This window comes from Saccopteryx bilineata, chromosome 1 (genome assembly GCF_036850765.1).
Source record: "Saccopteryx bilineata isolate mSacBil1 chromosome 1, mSacBil1_pri_phased_curated, whole genome shotgun sequence".
NCBI lineage: Eukaryota > Metazoa > Chordata > Mammalia > Chiroptera > Emballonuridae > Saccopteryx > Saccopteryx bilineata.
In genome coordinates this window covers 33,865,574-33,881,093 of record NC_089490.1, presented here as the reverse complement: position 1 = coordinate 33,881,093, position 15,520 = coordinate 33,865,574, and the positions used below count along the sequence as shown (strand labels likewise).

The window sequence follows — 15,520 nt, the reverse complement described above, 5'->3', positions numbered from 1 at the left end:
TGAAAGAGGTGCCCCTTCCGGAAGTGCGGCGGGGGCCGGATAAATGGCCTCAGGGGGCCTCATGCAGCCCACGGGCCGTAGTTTGGGGATGGCTGCTAGAGGAAGGAACTACAGAGCTGGAAAGAGTCAGGCCATTACCTGTTTATTGGAGGCTCACAGAGAGGGTAGACGAGCGAATAAGCAAAGGAAAAACTACTTTTCGCAGTGGAGAGCCAGGGATCAGGAAAACTGTCCCTTCAGGCGGCAGCTGTGGGAATCAGGGAACTGCACCTCTTGATGGCGGAAGAGATCTGGGAGGCTCGCCCCTAAGGGAAAGCACCCGTAGCTTTCCGTAGACACACACGTGGCTTTCTGCCACGTGCTCACGCACTAATCATGCAAAGTGCTTGCAGCCAAGGAAACCAGCCAGCAAGCCTACCTAATACAGCTGTTTTCCGCACAGAGAACAAAGTGTCTTATTGAGTATGAAAGTGGAAGTCACCAAAGTCACCTTGACTCTACAAGTGCAGTATTTCGTTGGGAGAAATATGGTCTCTTTTCTTCATTTTTCAGCTGACTTTATCCATGTCTGTTATTTGAGCCCAACAGATATTTACCTTTCTAGAGGCCTGTTTTAGCTGGCCCAGGTGAAAACACGGCATGTGATTACTTATATTTGTAGCTAGCATTAGGTGAATGTTATATTTTTTCATTTCCACAAAGCACACTGTAATGCCAGTGGAAGAGGCCAGGCAGGTTCACGTTGGATTTGGGCAGATGGTAAAAAAACTGTGGAGCCGGAAAGTGTTGGCCCATTCCGTTTAGTCAAGTTTCACAGTGGCAGACAAGCACACAGGCAGGAGAAACCGCCCCTCAGGCACACAGACAGCAAAATGGCCCCTCACAGTGATGGGCAGGCAGTCCTCCATCAGTCTCCCTGAGCTGAGCGCAAGCACCCCTAGCCTTATACAGGCCATACACACCAGTCAGGCCTTGCAGCCGGTAAACCAGCAAGCAAGCCTAACACAGCTGCCCCCCCCCCACACACACACACTAAAACTACAGTTGCACTTATATCAACTAAATTGGGGACTTGTACTCACTGCTTGGAAAATAAGCAGTAAATATGTGGCTTTATATTTATATCAAATATATAGTATATAATACAATAAACTATAATTTAACTCTGAGCTTATACCTATAGTAGCAACACTGGCTGTAATTCTCCAGTAGGAACAAGCAAGTAGCCTCACTTACGTTTGCCTTATCTAAAATCTCAAATAAAGCAGCAAGGAGAAATAAAACAACAAAACATGCTACCCTGCTATTTTTAGCAAAATAGGCAACTGATAAAATTGGCAGATTCCAGAGACTTAAAAGTTGCTAAAAGAGCCCGCCCAAGTGGCGGCGGCCCAAGGGAGCCGGGCGGGCTGCAAGCCCCACGGAAGGGCCTGGAGACAGGGGTTTTGTGCAGTGCCAGGCAGGCCATTGCAGGCCCCACGGAAGGCCCTGGAGACAGGGGTTTTGTGCAGTGCCAGGCAGGCTGCTGCAGGCCCCACGGAAGGGCCCGGAGACATGGGTTTTGTGCAGTGTGCCAGGCAGGCCGCTGCCAGGCCCCAGGCTTTACATTGATGTTCTGCTTTAGGTGTTGCTCTCTTCTCCAACGGCAGCCCTCTGTGTTTCAGTAGCAGACTTGCCTCCCTGCATGGAAAAACGTTTGTGGTGTACTTTACAATGAAAAAGAACCATTTTAAAAAATGTGGGCCCTGGCGGATTGGCTCAGCGGTAGAGCGTCGGCCTGGTGTGCGGGGGACCCGGGTTCGATTCCCGGCCAGGGCACATAGGAGAAGCACCCATTTGCTTCTCCACCCCCCCCTTCCTCTCTGTCTCTCTCTTCCCCTCCCGCAGCCAAGGCTCCATTGGAGCAAAGATGGCCTGGGCGTGCTGGGTGGATGGCTCCTTGGCCTCTGCCCCAGGCGCTGGAGTGGCTCTGGTAGCGGCAGAGCGATGCCCCGGAGGGGCAGAGCGTCACCCCTGATGGGCGTGCTGGGTGGATCCCTGTCGGGCGCATGCGGAAGTCTATCTGACTGTCTCTCCTTGTTTCCAGCTTCAAAAAAAAAAAAAAGAAAAAAAGAAAAGAAAAAGAAAAAAAAAAAGAAAAAAATGTGTTTAAGAAAGCCTGTGGCCCAGCGTCACCATAGGATTTTATTTTTTTTAAATGTAAAAAAGAGCTGCAAAATTAATGAATGCATGAAAAGTATTCACACACAAAAAAAAGTCATAGAAAAGATGAAAATGCTGATCATACACTCTACCACAGGATACAAATCTTAGCAAACTATCATCTCACACATGTTGGAAGACCATAGAACACACGTGCAGGAACTCATACATTAGTAAAATTTTCTTTGACACTTAGCTGTAATTATGGTACACTTAGAAAGTTCTTCCTTCCACTTTAGCCCTGGCCAGGTAATTCAGTTGGTTAAAGTATCATCCTCATACACACAAGTTGCGAGTTGAGATTTTAGATAAGGCAAACATAAGTGAGGCTAATTGCATGTTCCCACTGGAGAATTACAGCCAGTGTTGCTACTATAGGTATAAGCTCAGAGTTATAGTTTATTGTATTATATATATTTGATATAAATATAAAGCCACATATTTACTGCTTATTTTCCCTGTCAGAGCACATGCAGGAATCAACTATGAGTGTATAAATAAGTGGAACAGCAAATTGAGGGGGTCTCTTCCTCTCTCTCTCAAATCAATAATAATAAAAACTTTAAATAAAGTCCTTCCCCTTTAGAGAACATAAAAATTCAGTATTTTTTTTTAATCTTAGTCCCATCTTTACTTTTTATTAATCTGGAATTCTTTATGAAATATAACTTAATGTTTATACACCAATTGTCTCAGTATTATTTATTGAAAAACCTCCCTTTTCCAACTTATTAAAGGTTCTGTTTTAACCATATTGTAAATATTATATATGTGAATATATAATATATACATTACACATACATGAGTACTGATTGCTTTCTGGCCACTCTATTCAGTTTCATTAGTCTTCTTAATTTGTAACTAATTTAAGAATAAATATATAAAGCTGAATTAAAAGTAATATATATATATATATATATGGTCTATTACCCATAAAAATATCAACATATCTCAAAGTACTTTAAGGAAGGACAATAGACATTTAAGTTGAAGAGGACAGGTATGTTTTGCAAAGGAAGCTTTATTTACATTTAGTAGGCAAAACTTATTTTACAAAATATTTTTTAAGGAAATGACATGTAATATTAAACACCCTGGATATTGTGTATATGTCCTACATAGAACGAATATTTACTCTGTATACTGACTGTATATTCCATATAGCGGGGCTCTTTAGGGAACAAACAAGTCAGGGCTACATAGCCCAGTTATAATGGTAAAGCCTCCATGTTGGGAAAAGAAGCCATTAGCCTAGAAAGGAATCCCCACCCCGGGACTTTATAAGTTAATAAAAAACAAGCAAATACTTTTATGTTCTCAATGGGATTTATTTATATTTAAGTAAAAGTGGCAAATGTTAACATAAGTTATTTCCTTAAGAATGTTCCTTTTGTACAACTACATTGTTACCAAGCAACATTTATGGGATGTTCCCTGGACCCACAGTCCTGAACTCCCTATTATATGCTTCCTTCCTTACAAGTTTATATAGAACCTTGTGCACTGAAAAAGTATGGCGTGGCAATGCAGAGTTGTTGTGTGTGACAAGCTGACATTCATTCATTTACAAAATGGCATTTTCCTCTTTTTGTAATTATTGTCATATGACTTTGTTTAATTATTTTTTCTTTTGATGCTAAGAAAACAAAACAGTCAAAACTAAGCAGTGTAGCAATATAACGAAATACATGGGTATTTCATTTTTATAGGATGTTTTACATCAGGGGTCCCCAAACTTTTTACACAGGGGGCCAGTTCACTGTCCCTCAGACTGTTGGAGGGCCGGACTATAAAAAAAACTATGAACAAATCCCTATGCACACTGCACATATCTTATTTTAAAGTAAAAAAAAACAAAACGGGAACAAATACAATATTTAAAATAAAAAACAAATAAATTTAAATCAAGAAACTGACCAGTATTTCAATGGGAACTATGGGCCTGCTTTTGGCTAATGAGATGGTCAATGTGCTCCTTTCATTGACCACCAATGAAAGAGGTGCCCCTTCCGGAAGTGCAGTGGGGGGCCGGATAAATGGCCTCAGGGGGCCACATGTGGCCCGCAGGCCGTAGTTTGGGGACCCCTGTTTTACATGATATTGATGCTTTATATTACATTTTTGTATTTATACTTTGGTCAATAAAAATTAGAAGCATGTAAACAAACAAAAAAGATTTTTCCGAAAGTGGATGCATTGTTTTAACAATCACAAAAATTTGAGTTTATTTTCTTTTTTAGGAGTACAATGAAGTAGTTTTATGTTATAATAAAAGGTCTTGCTGCATTCATGTTTTAAATTTTCTATTTTATACATTTTTAAGTAACAGAATTACCTGTAATTTTATTGCTCAAACACTATTACTTGGTTATATATGATTATCTGATTTTAGGCTGACTTTGCTGCTCTCCTGGTTGTGAACACTGATTACTTCACTGTGCTCTTCCATACATGTATTCATGCTAAAGAACGAATAATAATAAATGTACGGCAATTGATTAGGGCAATGACAAACCTTAAGGGTCGACGTCTTTATAATGATAGGAACTCTGACTATACAGTTAAGTTAGCTGTACAGAGAAGCATTTGGGGCGAGAAAAATGCACAAAACCATAAGGCATGCTTATTTGACTGCTATAAATTCTCTAGTTTGATGCATCGTGGATATTTAGGGTGGAGTCTACATGCAGCTTCATTGGCAAGCTTGTTACTCTGTCAGGAGAGTCCATCGATGGTACCGATGTGGCTCAGCGTGTGCCCGCATGTCTCTGTGCCCACTGCCAGGGAGGTTGCAGATTCTCCAGCAAAATCCAATGTTCGATTTAAAACTGAAGGTGCTTGATTTCAGATACCTATACTACCTATAAAAAACAAATTTCAAAAAACAGAGCAAATTTACTTTAAAGTTCTTATAGTATATAAACCGTGGTATGAGATAAGCATTTTTTTTGCTTTAAAAAAATGCAAGTTGTTCATAAAAACTATAACTACTGAGATGACTTAGGAATTCTTTTATGATCTACTCAGGAGCTTTCCACCAGAAATAACAGTTAAAATACTTAACCTGTCAAAATAACCTAGAGATGTTTTCTCGGAACATATGTACCCTGATTTATCAATGTCACCCCATTAAAATTAATAAAAAATACTTAACCTGTATTTTAATTTTCAATGACTTTTAAGAAACTTTTAATTAGGTAAAATTTCAAACACACAAAGTAAAACCAACCATCCACACATACCCATCAACCATCTCAAAAAATTATCAACAATTCTGTTTGTCATTCCTCAGTAACAGTTCTTGATTATTTAAATATCAGGCAGGTTGCCAAATCTGCTTTACCTCTTTCAACACTCAAGAAAACCAAAAAAGCTAAGTCAGAGGCACAATTACCATAAACTAGTGCCCTGGTAACAGTCTCACATATTTATATGTTTTTGTTAAATTTGCCATAATTTGATAGTTCAACCATAATTCGCACTCTTCATTTCAACTGCCCCTCATTCACATTTTGTCCTTTAATTAATTCCAGTTTGCATTGTCTTCTAGGAATGCTATGTATGTGGTCAGTTCAAAGAATATTTAAGAGCACTCACTCCATAGAAAACTTGAAATGCCTTGAAATCTTACAGCTTAGATAGCAAAGAAACTCAGTATGGGTATCCCAAAAATCTTAAAAATTACGTTGCTAATAAAGAGTTGAGAACTTAAAAGAAGCTTCTGGTAAACTGTCAAAAAGAAAAAAAAAAGCAATTTTCTATCAACTATGCTAGAAGAGAGTCTAAATTATTTTTCTATTGTTTCTACAGAAAAGGTTATTATGGCCCTGGCCGGTTGGCTCAGTGGTAGAGCGTCGGCCTGGTGTGTGGGGGACCCGGGTTCGATTCCTGGCCAGGGCACATAGGAGAAGCGCCCATTTGCTTCTCCACCCCCCCCTCCTTTCTCTCTGTCTTTCTCTTCCCCTCCCGCAGCCAAGGCTCCATTGGAGCGGGGATGGCCCGGGCGCTGGGGATGGCTCCTTGGCCTCTGCCTCAGGTGCTAGAGTGGCTCTGGTTGCGGCAGAGCGACCCCCTGGAGGGGCAGAGCATCGCCCCCTGGTGGGCGTGCCAGGTGGATCCCGGTCGGGCGCATGCGGGAGTCTGACTGTCTCTCCCTGTTTCCAGCTTCAGAAAAATACAAAAAAAAAAAAAAAAAGAAAGAAAAGGTTATTATAAAATTGTTGTCAAGTGAACAGGCAACCAAGATGTATGTGACCCCAATAAAGTAGGGTGAAAGGGTTATAGAGATGTTAACAACAACATTGCTATTTCTTCTGTATGATGGAATGTTTGAGAAATTTGTTAACTTTTAACTATTATGTAGATTTCATGATTTGTTTAATTATTTTTTCTTTTGAAAAAATGATTATTAATTTCAAAATTAATCTATACAATTGTAACTGTGTACCCAAATTTTTGTGTTTCTTTTCTTAAAGAGAATTTTCCAAATCTTAGTAAGCTTCAGGTTCTGGAACTCCTGGATCCATCCCTGAGTTAGGTAAATCCAGAGAGTTTTAGTGAGCTTCCAGAGGTTATACGTTTATTAAGAGGTAGAGCAGCCTCCAAAACCAGATTTTGTGGTTCTAAACATGACCCCATGCTCAAACCCGTGCCCTTGCGTTCAAGCTGGTGAGCCCATGCTCAAGCCGGCGACCTTGGGGTTTTGAACCTGAGACGCTCTAGCCACTGTGCCACCACCAGTCAGGCAGGACTTGACTTTTCTGCCAGAGTAATAACAATATTCTTATACTGCTGGAGCCTCTGCAAAGGAAAACAGAGCAGGTCCCGGAGCTGAAAGCCCCGATACCCAGGGCAGCCTTCCTGAAGCTGCACACACCTCCAGAAACGTTGGCTTTTCTTTAGTTGCTCCTGTAGGGCACCCAGGACCTCTCTGCAATGGCAGCAAGTGAGTGAAGAGCTCCAGGTGGGGGCAGAAGTCCTCCAGCCCCTGTCCCAAGTGCCCTCCTTCCAGGTAGGAAAGCAGTTCTTGGTTGGTGCTGTGAGTGAGCCCCCAGGGCCCAGAAAGGGCCTGGGGCTCTGGTAGTCACAAGGGGCCCCTGGCTCTCAGAGTCCCCACATCGTACATGGCCAGAGCCCCAGCTGTTACTGGTAGTGCTGCTGGGTCTCCAGCAGCTCCCAGGAAGTGCAGGCGTTTCTGTGGGCAAGCTGCCCTTGCACCAGACACTGAGCAGTGGGGCCTGGATGCTCTGTGCTTGACTGAAGGTAGTTCTCTTTTTGTGTGACAGAGACAGAAAGAGAGAGAGAGACAGAGAGAGGGACAGATAGGGACAGACAGACAGGAAGGGAGAGAGATGAGAAGCATTCTTTGTTGCAACTCCTTAGTCTCCTTAGTTGTTCATTGATTGCTTTCTCATATGTGCCTTGATGAGGGCAGGGGGATGTCCAGCAGAGCGAGTGACCCCTTGCTCAAGCCAACGACCTTGGGCTCAAGCCAGCAACCTTTGGACTTCAAGCCAGCAACCTTTGGGCTCAAGCCAGCAACCCCGTGTTCAAGCTAGTGAGTCTGTGCTCAAGACAGATGAGCCCACACTCAAGCTGTGACCTCTGGGTTTTGAACCTGGGTCCTTCGTGTCCCAGTCCGAAGATCTATCCACTGTGCCACCATCTTTGTATTTCTTATGCATTAGTCATGGCTCTTCAGAGAAACAGAACCAATAAGTTGTATATAAAGAGAAATTTATTTTAAGGAATTGGCATACAGAGTTGTGGGAACTGGAAAGACTGAAATCTGTGGGGCAGGCTGGAAACCCAGAAAAGAGTCAAAGTTGTGGTACTGAGTCCAAGGGAAATCTGGAGACAGACTGGCTCCTTCCTTTAGAGGACCTCCATTTTCTTTTTTCCTTAAGGCCTTCAACTGATGCGGTGAGACCTACCCACATTACAGAGGATGATCTACTTCACTGGAAAATTACTGACTTAAATCTTAATTTCATTAACAAAAAAAAACAACTTCACAGCCTGACCAGGGACAGTGCAGTGGATAGAGCATTGACATGGGATGCTGAGGTCCCAGGTTCGAAACCCTGAGGTTGCCGGGTGCTGACGCGGGGAGCCTCTCCCAAACGCTCTTCCTCTTCTCTGGTTGCTCCTCGTGGCTAAGCCTTGACCCACACAGCATCTGCTGCAGAGTGGCACCTTTGCCTGCCGAGCCCTCTACCCTGTGGCCGAGTGACCCCTCCACAGGGTCTTTGGCCACCCAGGAGGCCCTTGTGGTAGACTGCTCAGCCTGTCCCTTCCCCATGACAAGCTACGCTCATGTCCCCAGACCAGGAGGAACCGTTGCGCTGGTACCGCAGCCTGACTTCGGCCATCAGCCGCCAGAAGAACTAGGAGAATCTTACGAATTGTAGAACCCAGGATACTTCAGAGATAGATCAAGGTCAGAAGTACAAAGGAAGTAAAACATAGAACCCTTCATGGTTTGGGAAGCATCATTTTCTGTTTGCCTGGGACTAAGCCACATTGAGTTACTTGGCCAGCTCTGAAGAATCAGGAAACCAAGCCTGACCCAGTTGAACCTCCACTGAACTGATACCATCAGCACAGATAAGAGGATTTGGGACTGATAACCTCCATGCCGTGTCTATGGGTAGTCATTTATCAAGGTTGCAGCTTTGCAAACGTGGCCATTTTTATGTTGTGATGTGGTTTCTATAATTTCTTTCTCCCTAGATTTTAGTCAAGTGTTTTTTTGTTTGTTTGTTTGTTTTTGTAAAGCCTCCCTTCCCCTAAAAAAAAAGAAATACGAAAAACTGTATGCTGGTGTTGGCTCTTTAATAGTTATTAATTGTATGAGCACGTCAGTTCATTTAAACTTTAAGCTTTAGTTTCATTATCTCTAAAATAAGGAAAGTACTTTAGACTAGGATTTTCCAATCATGGCACAGTTGTTATTTTGGGCTGGGTAATTCTTTGCTGTCCTGTACATTGTAGGATGTTAAATAGCATCCCGGGCTTCTGTCCACTAGATGTCAGTGGTATCACTCAGATGTAACAACCAAAAACACGTCCAAGACATTTTCAAATATTCTAGCAGTTGAGGGGCAGGGGAAAAAGTACCTGTTACCCCATTTCAGAGCTGCTGTATTAGATCACCTTTAACTTATAATATATACATATGGTACAGATTATATATACTCAGACAGCTTTGGAAATTTCTGGAGAAGGGTATTTGACCACTTAGTGGGATGTTATAGAGGTGGTATTTTAATATTCTGTTTTTCTTATAAACAAAATTGTCTTCAGCTTCTCTATTCGAGAGAAGCAAAAAATGGAGAGAGGCCAGAAAGATTGGCAACATCTAGCTCTTGGCAGAGTGTGAGCTGCAGGCATCTTGAGGGTGGTGAAAAGAATTTAAATGGAGCCACTTTAAAATGGAGTCAGAGCTGCCATCCCAGGGGAATCGCCTTGCCATGTCTTATTTCTCAAAACCCTGGAATGTTAAAACTCGGCAAAGTAACCTTTGGACTGGGCCTAAAGCAGCACTGTGTCCCAAACAACTGTCGGCAAAGATAAGAAGAAAGCAGACTACCAGACTGAAAATTAAAAACATTTATAGGATTAGCATCACTGTGTTAGCTTCTCTGCACAATAGAAATTCCTTCCTTCTATTCATGTAATTGTTCCTTTCCCTTTCTCATAAATACCCTATTGCCTTCCCTCCTGATTGGAACACTATTTGGGTTTCAGCCTGAGTCAGTGCTTCCCACATAGCTATTCTTTTGGATCTCAAATAAATGCTTGTTGCCTCTCACTTTGGCCTAACAGCTGTCACAGGAGTGAGAAAATAGATGATAAAAGGGGGGAAGGATGGAATTTAGCATCAATCCTCAAGGAATCTTAGCTGGGAAATGGTTGTCCTTTCAAACCCAAGCCACTGGAGGCAGCCTTGAGCTCAGCGCTGGGTGGAGGGCGCAGTCAGGTGCCCCGCGCGTCAGCGGGGATTGCTAGGCTTCTTGAATGAACGAAAACTTACATAAGTCTATATGAGTTTGCAACATATTGTCTGCCAATATTAATGCAGGTAAAGTTATTATTCTAAAAAATACTTGGGAACAGGGCATGGTTTGTCTAAATAAGTGGCCACCTTTTGGGTTCCTGTTAGTTAAATGACCACTAGATGGTGCTATATCTGACCAATTCAACAAATAATAGCTAAACATGCAGTTCTTCCCAGCATATATTCTCAGTCCTTTTGAAATAGCTTTGATCTAGCTATACTTCAAATTGTGATAAGGTGCCAAGGAATTGAAAAAAATTGTTAACATTAGTATTTTAAAAGGAAGAGTCAGGCCCCTTTACCCCTCCTCTCTGAAAAGAGGGAAAAAAAGCAGAGAAAGAGATTAAAGGGGCAAAAGTTAGTAACTAATCATAGTTCTCTGGAAGGACTAAGGCCACTACTTGCTAGACAACAAAGAGGATAAAACTTATCTGAAAAGTTCCTCTTCTCCATCCTTAAGATCCTTTAGGAGACAATGTTCACATATCTTAATTAAAAATTCATACTCTGATTCTAACTCTTCCTCCACTCCTGGAGTCCTGAGAGTGACTATGCCTCTAGACAAAGGGATCATAAGCCTACTCCCCTTGCTTGAAAAACCTGCATTCTGTAACATTTTATATGCTTTCTAATAATCATCCCTTTTGAAATCCTTTATATATATAAAAACTTGTAAACTAAACAAGCGGGGGGGGGTCCCTAATAAGCTAGCCCCAACACTTTTAGCAAAGTTAATTTCACTTAGCTTCTCTCCTTATCCTAGCCATTTCGTTGTGGCGACAGAGATGAGGGGTAGACACTGGAAGATCTGGGAATGTCTTTGTTGGGTATGTAAAACAATTATCACTACGGTGTTATCTTGTGGTCTTGATGTGTAAGAATGCCTTTTCCTTTTAATAGATCCTACAGATAGATATTGTAAGCTTGTTAGTAATGGACTATTGTACCATGCTCCCTCCTTACCCACCTCAACCGGTATGTGATTTGGTCTATAAGATCAGCCACAGAATGGTAGGGACTTTCTACATGATTTGGGACCGTGCCCCATGTAGCTAGCTAGCCAGCTAATTAATAGACTCAAATTTCTTCTGTAACCTGCCTGGTGTCTCTATGTAACCCACAGATTGCAGTACTTTAAAACAAAATGAAAGATACCTGTCAATTAGAAAAATCTTTTTTCCATTCAGAATGTATTTACCCTGTCACCTTGTTAATCTTTACTTCTGATTCAAAATACACCCATTTCTATTCCAAGCAAATTGGAAACAAAAGAAGGCTCAGGCTCAGAAGGCACAAGAACATACTGTGTTTGCAGCAAAAGATTTGTTCCTTTTAAAATATTTAATTAAAGCCATAGCCAGGTGAATGAATAACATGACTACTGGCCCATACAAACAAAACTGATATGAAAACCTTTTTACTTTAATTTCTTCAACACTGTGCTGACTGATCTTGTCAGAAATGAGTTAGGTGCTTACTCTTGGCAGTCTGAGATATTAAAAGGGTGGAACTTAGAATATTAAAATGCTTTTGAAAAGCTATGAGATACAATGACATACTACAGAAAATAGCTCTATGTCTTGTGTGTCTGGTTGCATGGGAACTTGACCATTCTACATCAGGATCTTAGGGAAGCCCCGTGTCAAAATGAGAAGTTCTAAGTGCTCATTTAAGCAATTCTCTACTAACTGATGAGTTGTGAAATTCGCAATCTACTGAAAATTTGAATCACATGGGGAGTAAATTTCCTTATCTTTATAAATCTTCAAGTCAGTCTACCAGTATATATGAACCCCTCTATGGTTGTTAAAAGTAGTTTTGTTTTTGTTTTTTTTAAGGAAGAGAGATTATCATACAAGTAGCCTAGCTTGCATAGCAAAATAATAAGGGGCCTTCAAGGAGGAAAGGACGGTAGTCGGCAGCGAGTGGAGGGTGGGCTGGCTGAATGACTGCAATCCATGCAGTTCCAACATTCCATTTAAAACACAGTCAGAAGAAAAAGACAAATAAAATGGTCTCAGAGGTGGTAGAGTGGGTGGAGAAGAGGCAACGGGGAAGTCAAACAGACAAGAAAACTTGCCCTTATGTGTTTACTACACACCTGTTTATCAATTAATAACAGTGATGCATACTTTTCACATATTTTCCATCAAAATAACGGAGAGGAAGGGTGAGCACAAGTGAAAGAGGTAGAGCTTTGGGTGGCTAAAGCAAACACAAAATTCCATTTCACAGTTTCGCCTAGGGCAGGGCAGGGCCGGGCCTGACTGTAAAGGGTATCTCCCTCAGAACTCACTAAAAAGAAATAATTCCTTTTCTCAGTATAATATGAATATGTTGATAAAAACACTGATCAAACAAACAAACAAACAAACCATAACAATAGATTTAAAGATTTAAAGACAATGACAACGAGAAGCAGGATAGAGGATGGTGGAGGCGTACTTCCAGCCAGTCGTTTGTACAGGTCAAGACCCTGCTGCAGAGCTGTAAACTCAGTCCCATTGATGGGTCCCCGATAACCTCCTCTGTTCCTGAGAAACACTTCCTAAGTTGGCAGGTGTTCCTCCTTTGGCTCCTTTTGACCCCAAACCACAACTTAACACATTCTTTTGTGAAGGAAAAAAATGGTTCCTCAGTAAAACACATTTGGAAAACACTACATACTATTCCTCTTAGAGATTTCTGGTGCATTTGACATATAAAAGGGTATCAAAATATCTGAGAGGTTCTAGAAAAGGAAAATCTTTGTAACTGAACTCATTATTTCCGACGTTTAAATTCCCTTCCCTGTCCCCACCTGCACCCCCGGGAATACCAGCATATATCACAGGTCACCAGGATTCTCTAGTAGAGTGTAAAATGCTCTTCCAAGGATAAAAGTCATACACCTTCTTGCCACGTTAAAAGGACAGTGAAGATTTAAATACTTACCAAAAATCTACTTAATATCCTGAGAATTCATATTTTTGCTTAAATTTGGTTTCTTGGTACAGTTGTTTAGCTTTTGCCCTATCATTCTTCTGATTGAGACATCATCGGTGTTGGGAAATAACTGTTTAGTGACTCCTGTAGAAAACAACAGTAACACAAAAACACTTTATGAGCCTTTGCGTCTTCAGGTATGCACCAAGATAAACCACAAAGCAATCCACACTATAATTTTGTCATCATCTTGCAAAAACAGCCCAAACACTCAGGAACTATTTAAACAGATGAATATATAGGCAGGCTTTACAAAGCAAAGCAAGAGATAACAAGGGTCTATAGCAGTGGTACTCAACCTGGTCCCTACCGCCCACTAGTGGGCGTTCCAGCTTTCATGGTGGGCAGTAGTGGAGCAACCAAAGTATAAATAAAATAATAGATTTAACTATAGTAAGTATTCTGCCAAACATAGTGAAAATCTGACATAAAGTACTTGGTAAGTAATTATTATTATATGCTTTAACTTGCTATAACTCTGCTTTTAAATTTTATAAAGTTACTTCTCTACTTTATAAATCACCATTACTGTGGAACCAGTGGGCAGTTAGAAAGTTCTACTATTAACAGAAATACAAAAGTGGGCGGTAGGTATAAAAAGGTTGACTACCCCTGCTCTAGATTATAAACTGGGAACACACATATTTGTCTTCTTATGGTGCCACTCAACTTGAACCTTGCCACTTGTTCTGAACTCCCTCTCCTTGCTCTAAAACGTTAGAGATTTTATTTTATCCAGCCCGACATCAGTTGGAGCAACTAGAATCTCACTATAAGAAAATACATACTATTAACATAGAGAGAGCTAGGATTCAGCGACTCCTTAAATTTGTTGGCTATTTGCAAAAAAAGTATTTGATAATTTAGATTGTTATATTTAAGGAGATTCATTAACTTACAATCCATAAATAAGATAGTCAAATTAACCTCTAACTTTTAGAATAAAAGAAAAAAAAACAAGATAAGAGAAAATAAGATATAAACTGTTACTGAAATTTTGATCAAAAGGATTTTGAAAATTTACTTTTCTAAAGCTATGATAACTATGAATCTAAGCTTTTCAGTGATGAAAACATTTAGTTTTAGTTTAACATCTACTTGGAAAGTTTTTCTACAAAATTTCTCACATTTAATAAAATTTAGACTATCCTGAGGTTTTTCTTCTACAGAAAAAAATAAATTTAAAGACTATGAAAGAACAACTTAACCTTTAATGATAAAACAATTTCAACATCACGTGACAAGGTAATGCAGTCATATTATCACCTATGATTTCTTGAACTTCATTCTGATTCATAGCTGGCTTTACAGCTTTCTCTCGGGAAGTAGAGGACTTTGCACCCGTCAGGCTGTGCGTGGCCATGTATTCATTTGTGTAAAGTACTTGCATCAAATCATTAATAAACTTCTGAGGCTTGCTCTTGTTACAACGGGCAATCTGCCATTTTTCAATCTTGAACTAAAAAATAAATAAAAAATGAAATTGGGAAAAGAGAAAATAAGTAATATCTGGAGAAATATATTACTACTTAAGGCATACCAAAAAACAAATATCAACATTGTTTAAGTTGACCTACTACATTTTTAGTATATAGTTTATATTTCCGGGGTTACAGTTAAATGTTATCCTTGATATATTTATAAAGGCATTTGTTCCAGAGTATATACAAATTCTTCTTATGGAATCTAGAGTTGGTGATTTAAAAATTAGTCTCGTTTTCAATACTTCCAAATAAATGTGGTAGGCAGGAAAACTGTCCATTGAAGAGATGCAAACCCTGCTCCCTGGAACTGTGAATATGTTACAGTCGTTCCTCGTTATATTGTGGTTCACTCTTCACGGTCTCACTGTATGGCAGATTTTTAAATTGTATATATCTAATTTTGTATTTTTTTTCCCCTGAAGCTGGAAATGGGGAGGCAGTCAGACAGACTCCCACATGCGCCTGACCGGGATCCACCTGGCACGCCCACCAGGGGGCGATGCTCTGCCCCTCCGGGGCGTCGCTCTGTCGCGACCAGAGCCACTCTAGCGCCTGGGGCAGTGGCCAAGGAGCCATCCCCAGTGCCCGGGCCATCTTTGCTCCAATGGAGCCTCGGCTGCGGGAGGGGAAGAGAGAGACAGAGAGGAAGGAGAGGGGGAGGGGTGGAGAAGCAGATGGGCGCCTCTCCTGTGTGCCCTGGCCGGGAATCGAACCCAGGACTTCCGCACGCCAGGCCGATGCTCTAGCACTGAGCCAACCGGCCAGGGCCTATATCTAATTTTGTACCGTG

The 15,520-nt window shown here is 41.1% G+C and overlaps 1 protein-coding gene across 3 annotated transcripts in view; it reads right to left on the bottom strand.

Annotated features, from left to right (window-relative positions):
• Window positions 1–3,276: 3,276 nt before the first annotated feature.
• The window catches only part of BEND6 (BEN domain containing 6), a 61,794-nt gene continuing 49,550 nt past the window's right edge, over window positions 3,277–15,520 (bottom strand). For all 3 annotated transcript variants that reach the window (XM_066252998.1, XM_066253007.1, XM_066252994.1), the window contains 3 exons: window positions 14,513–14,705; window positions 13,196–13,330; window positions 3,277–5,063 (listed from right to left, as the gene is read on the bottom strand). In XM_066252998.1, the coding sequence (XP_066109095.1) occupies window positions 13,203–13,330; window positions 14,513–14,705 (321 nt within the window). In that variant the 3' untranslated portion in view covers window positions 3,277–5,063; window positions 13,196–13,202. The remainder of the gene's footprint in view (window positions 5,064–13,195; window positions 13,331–14,512; window positions 14,706–15,520) is intronic.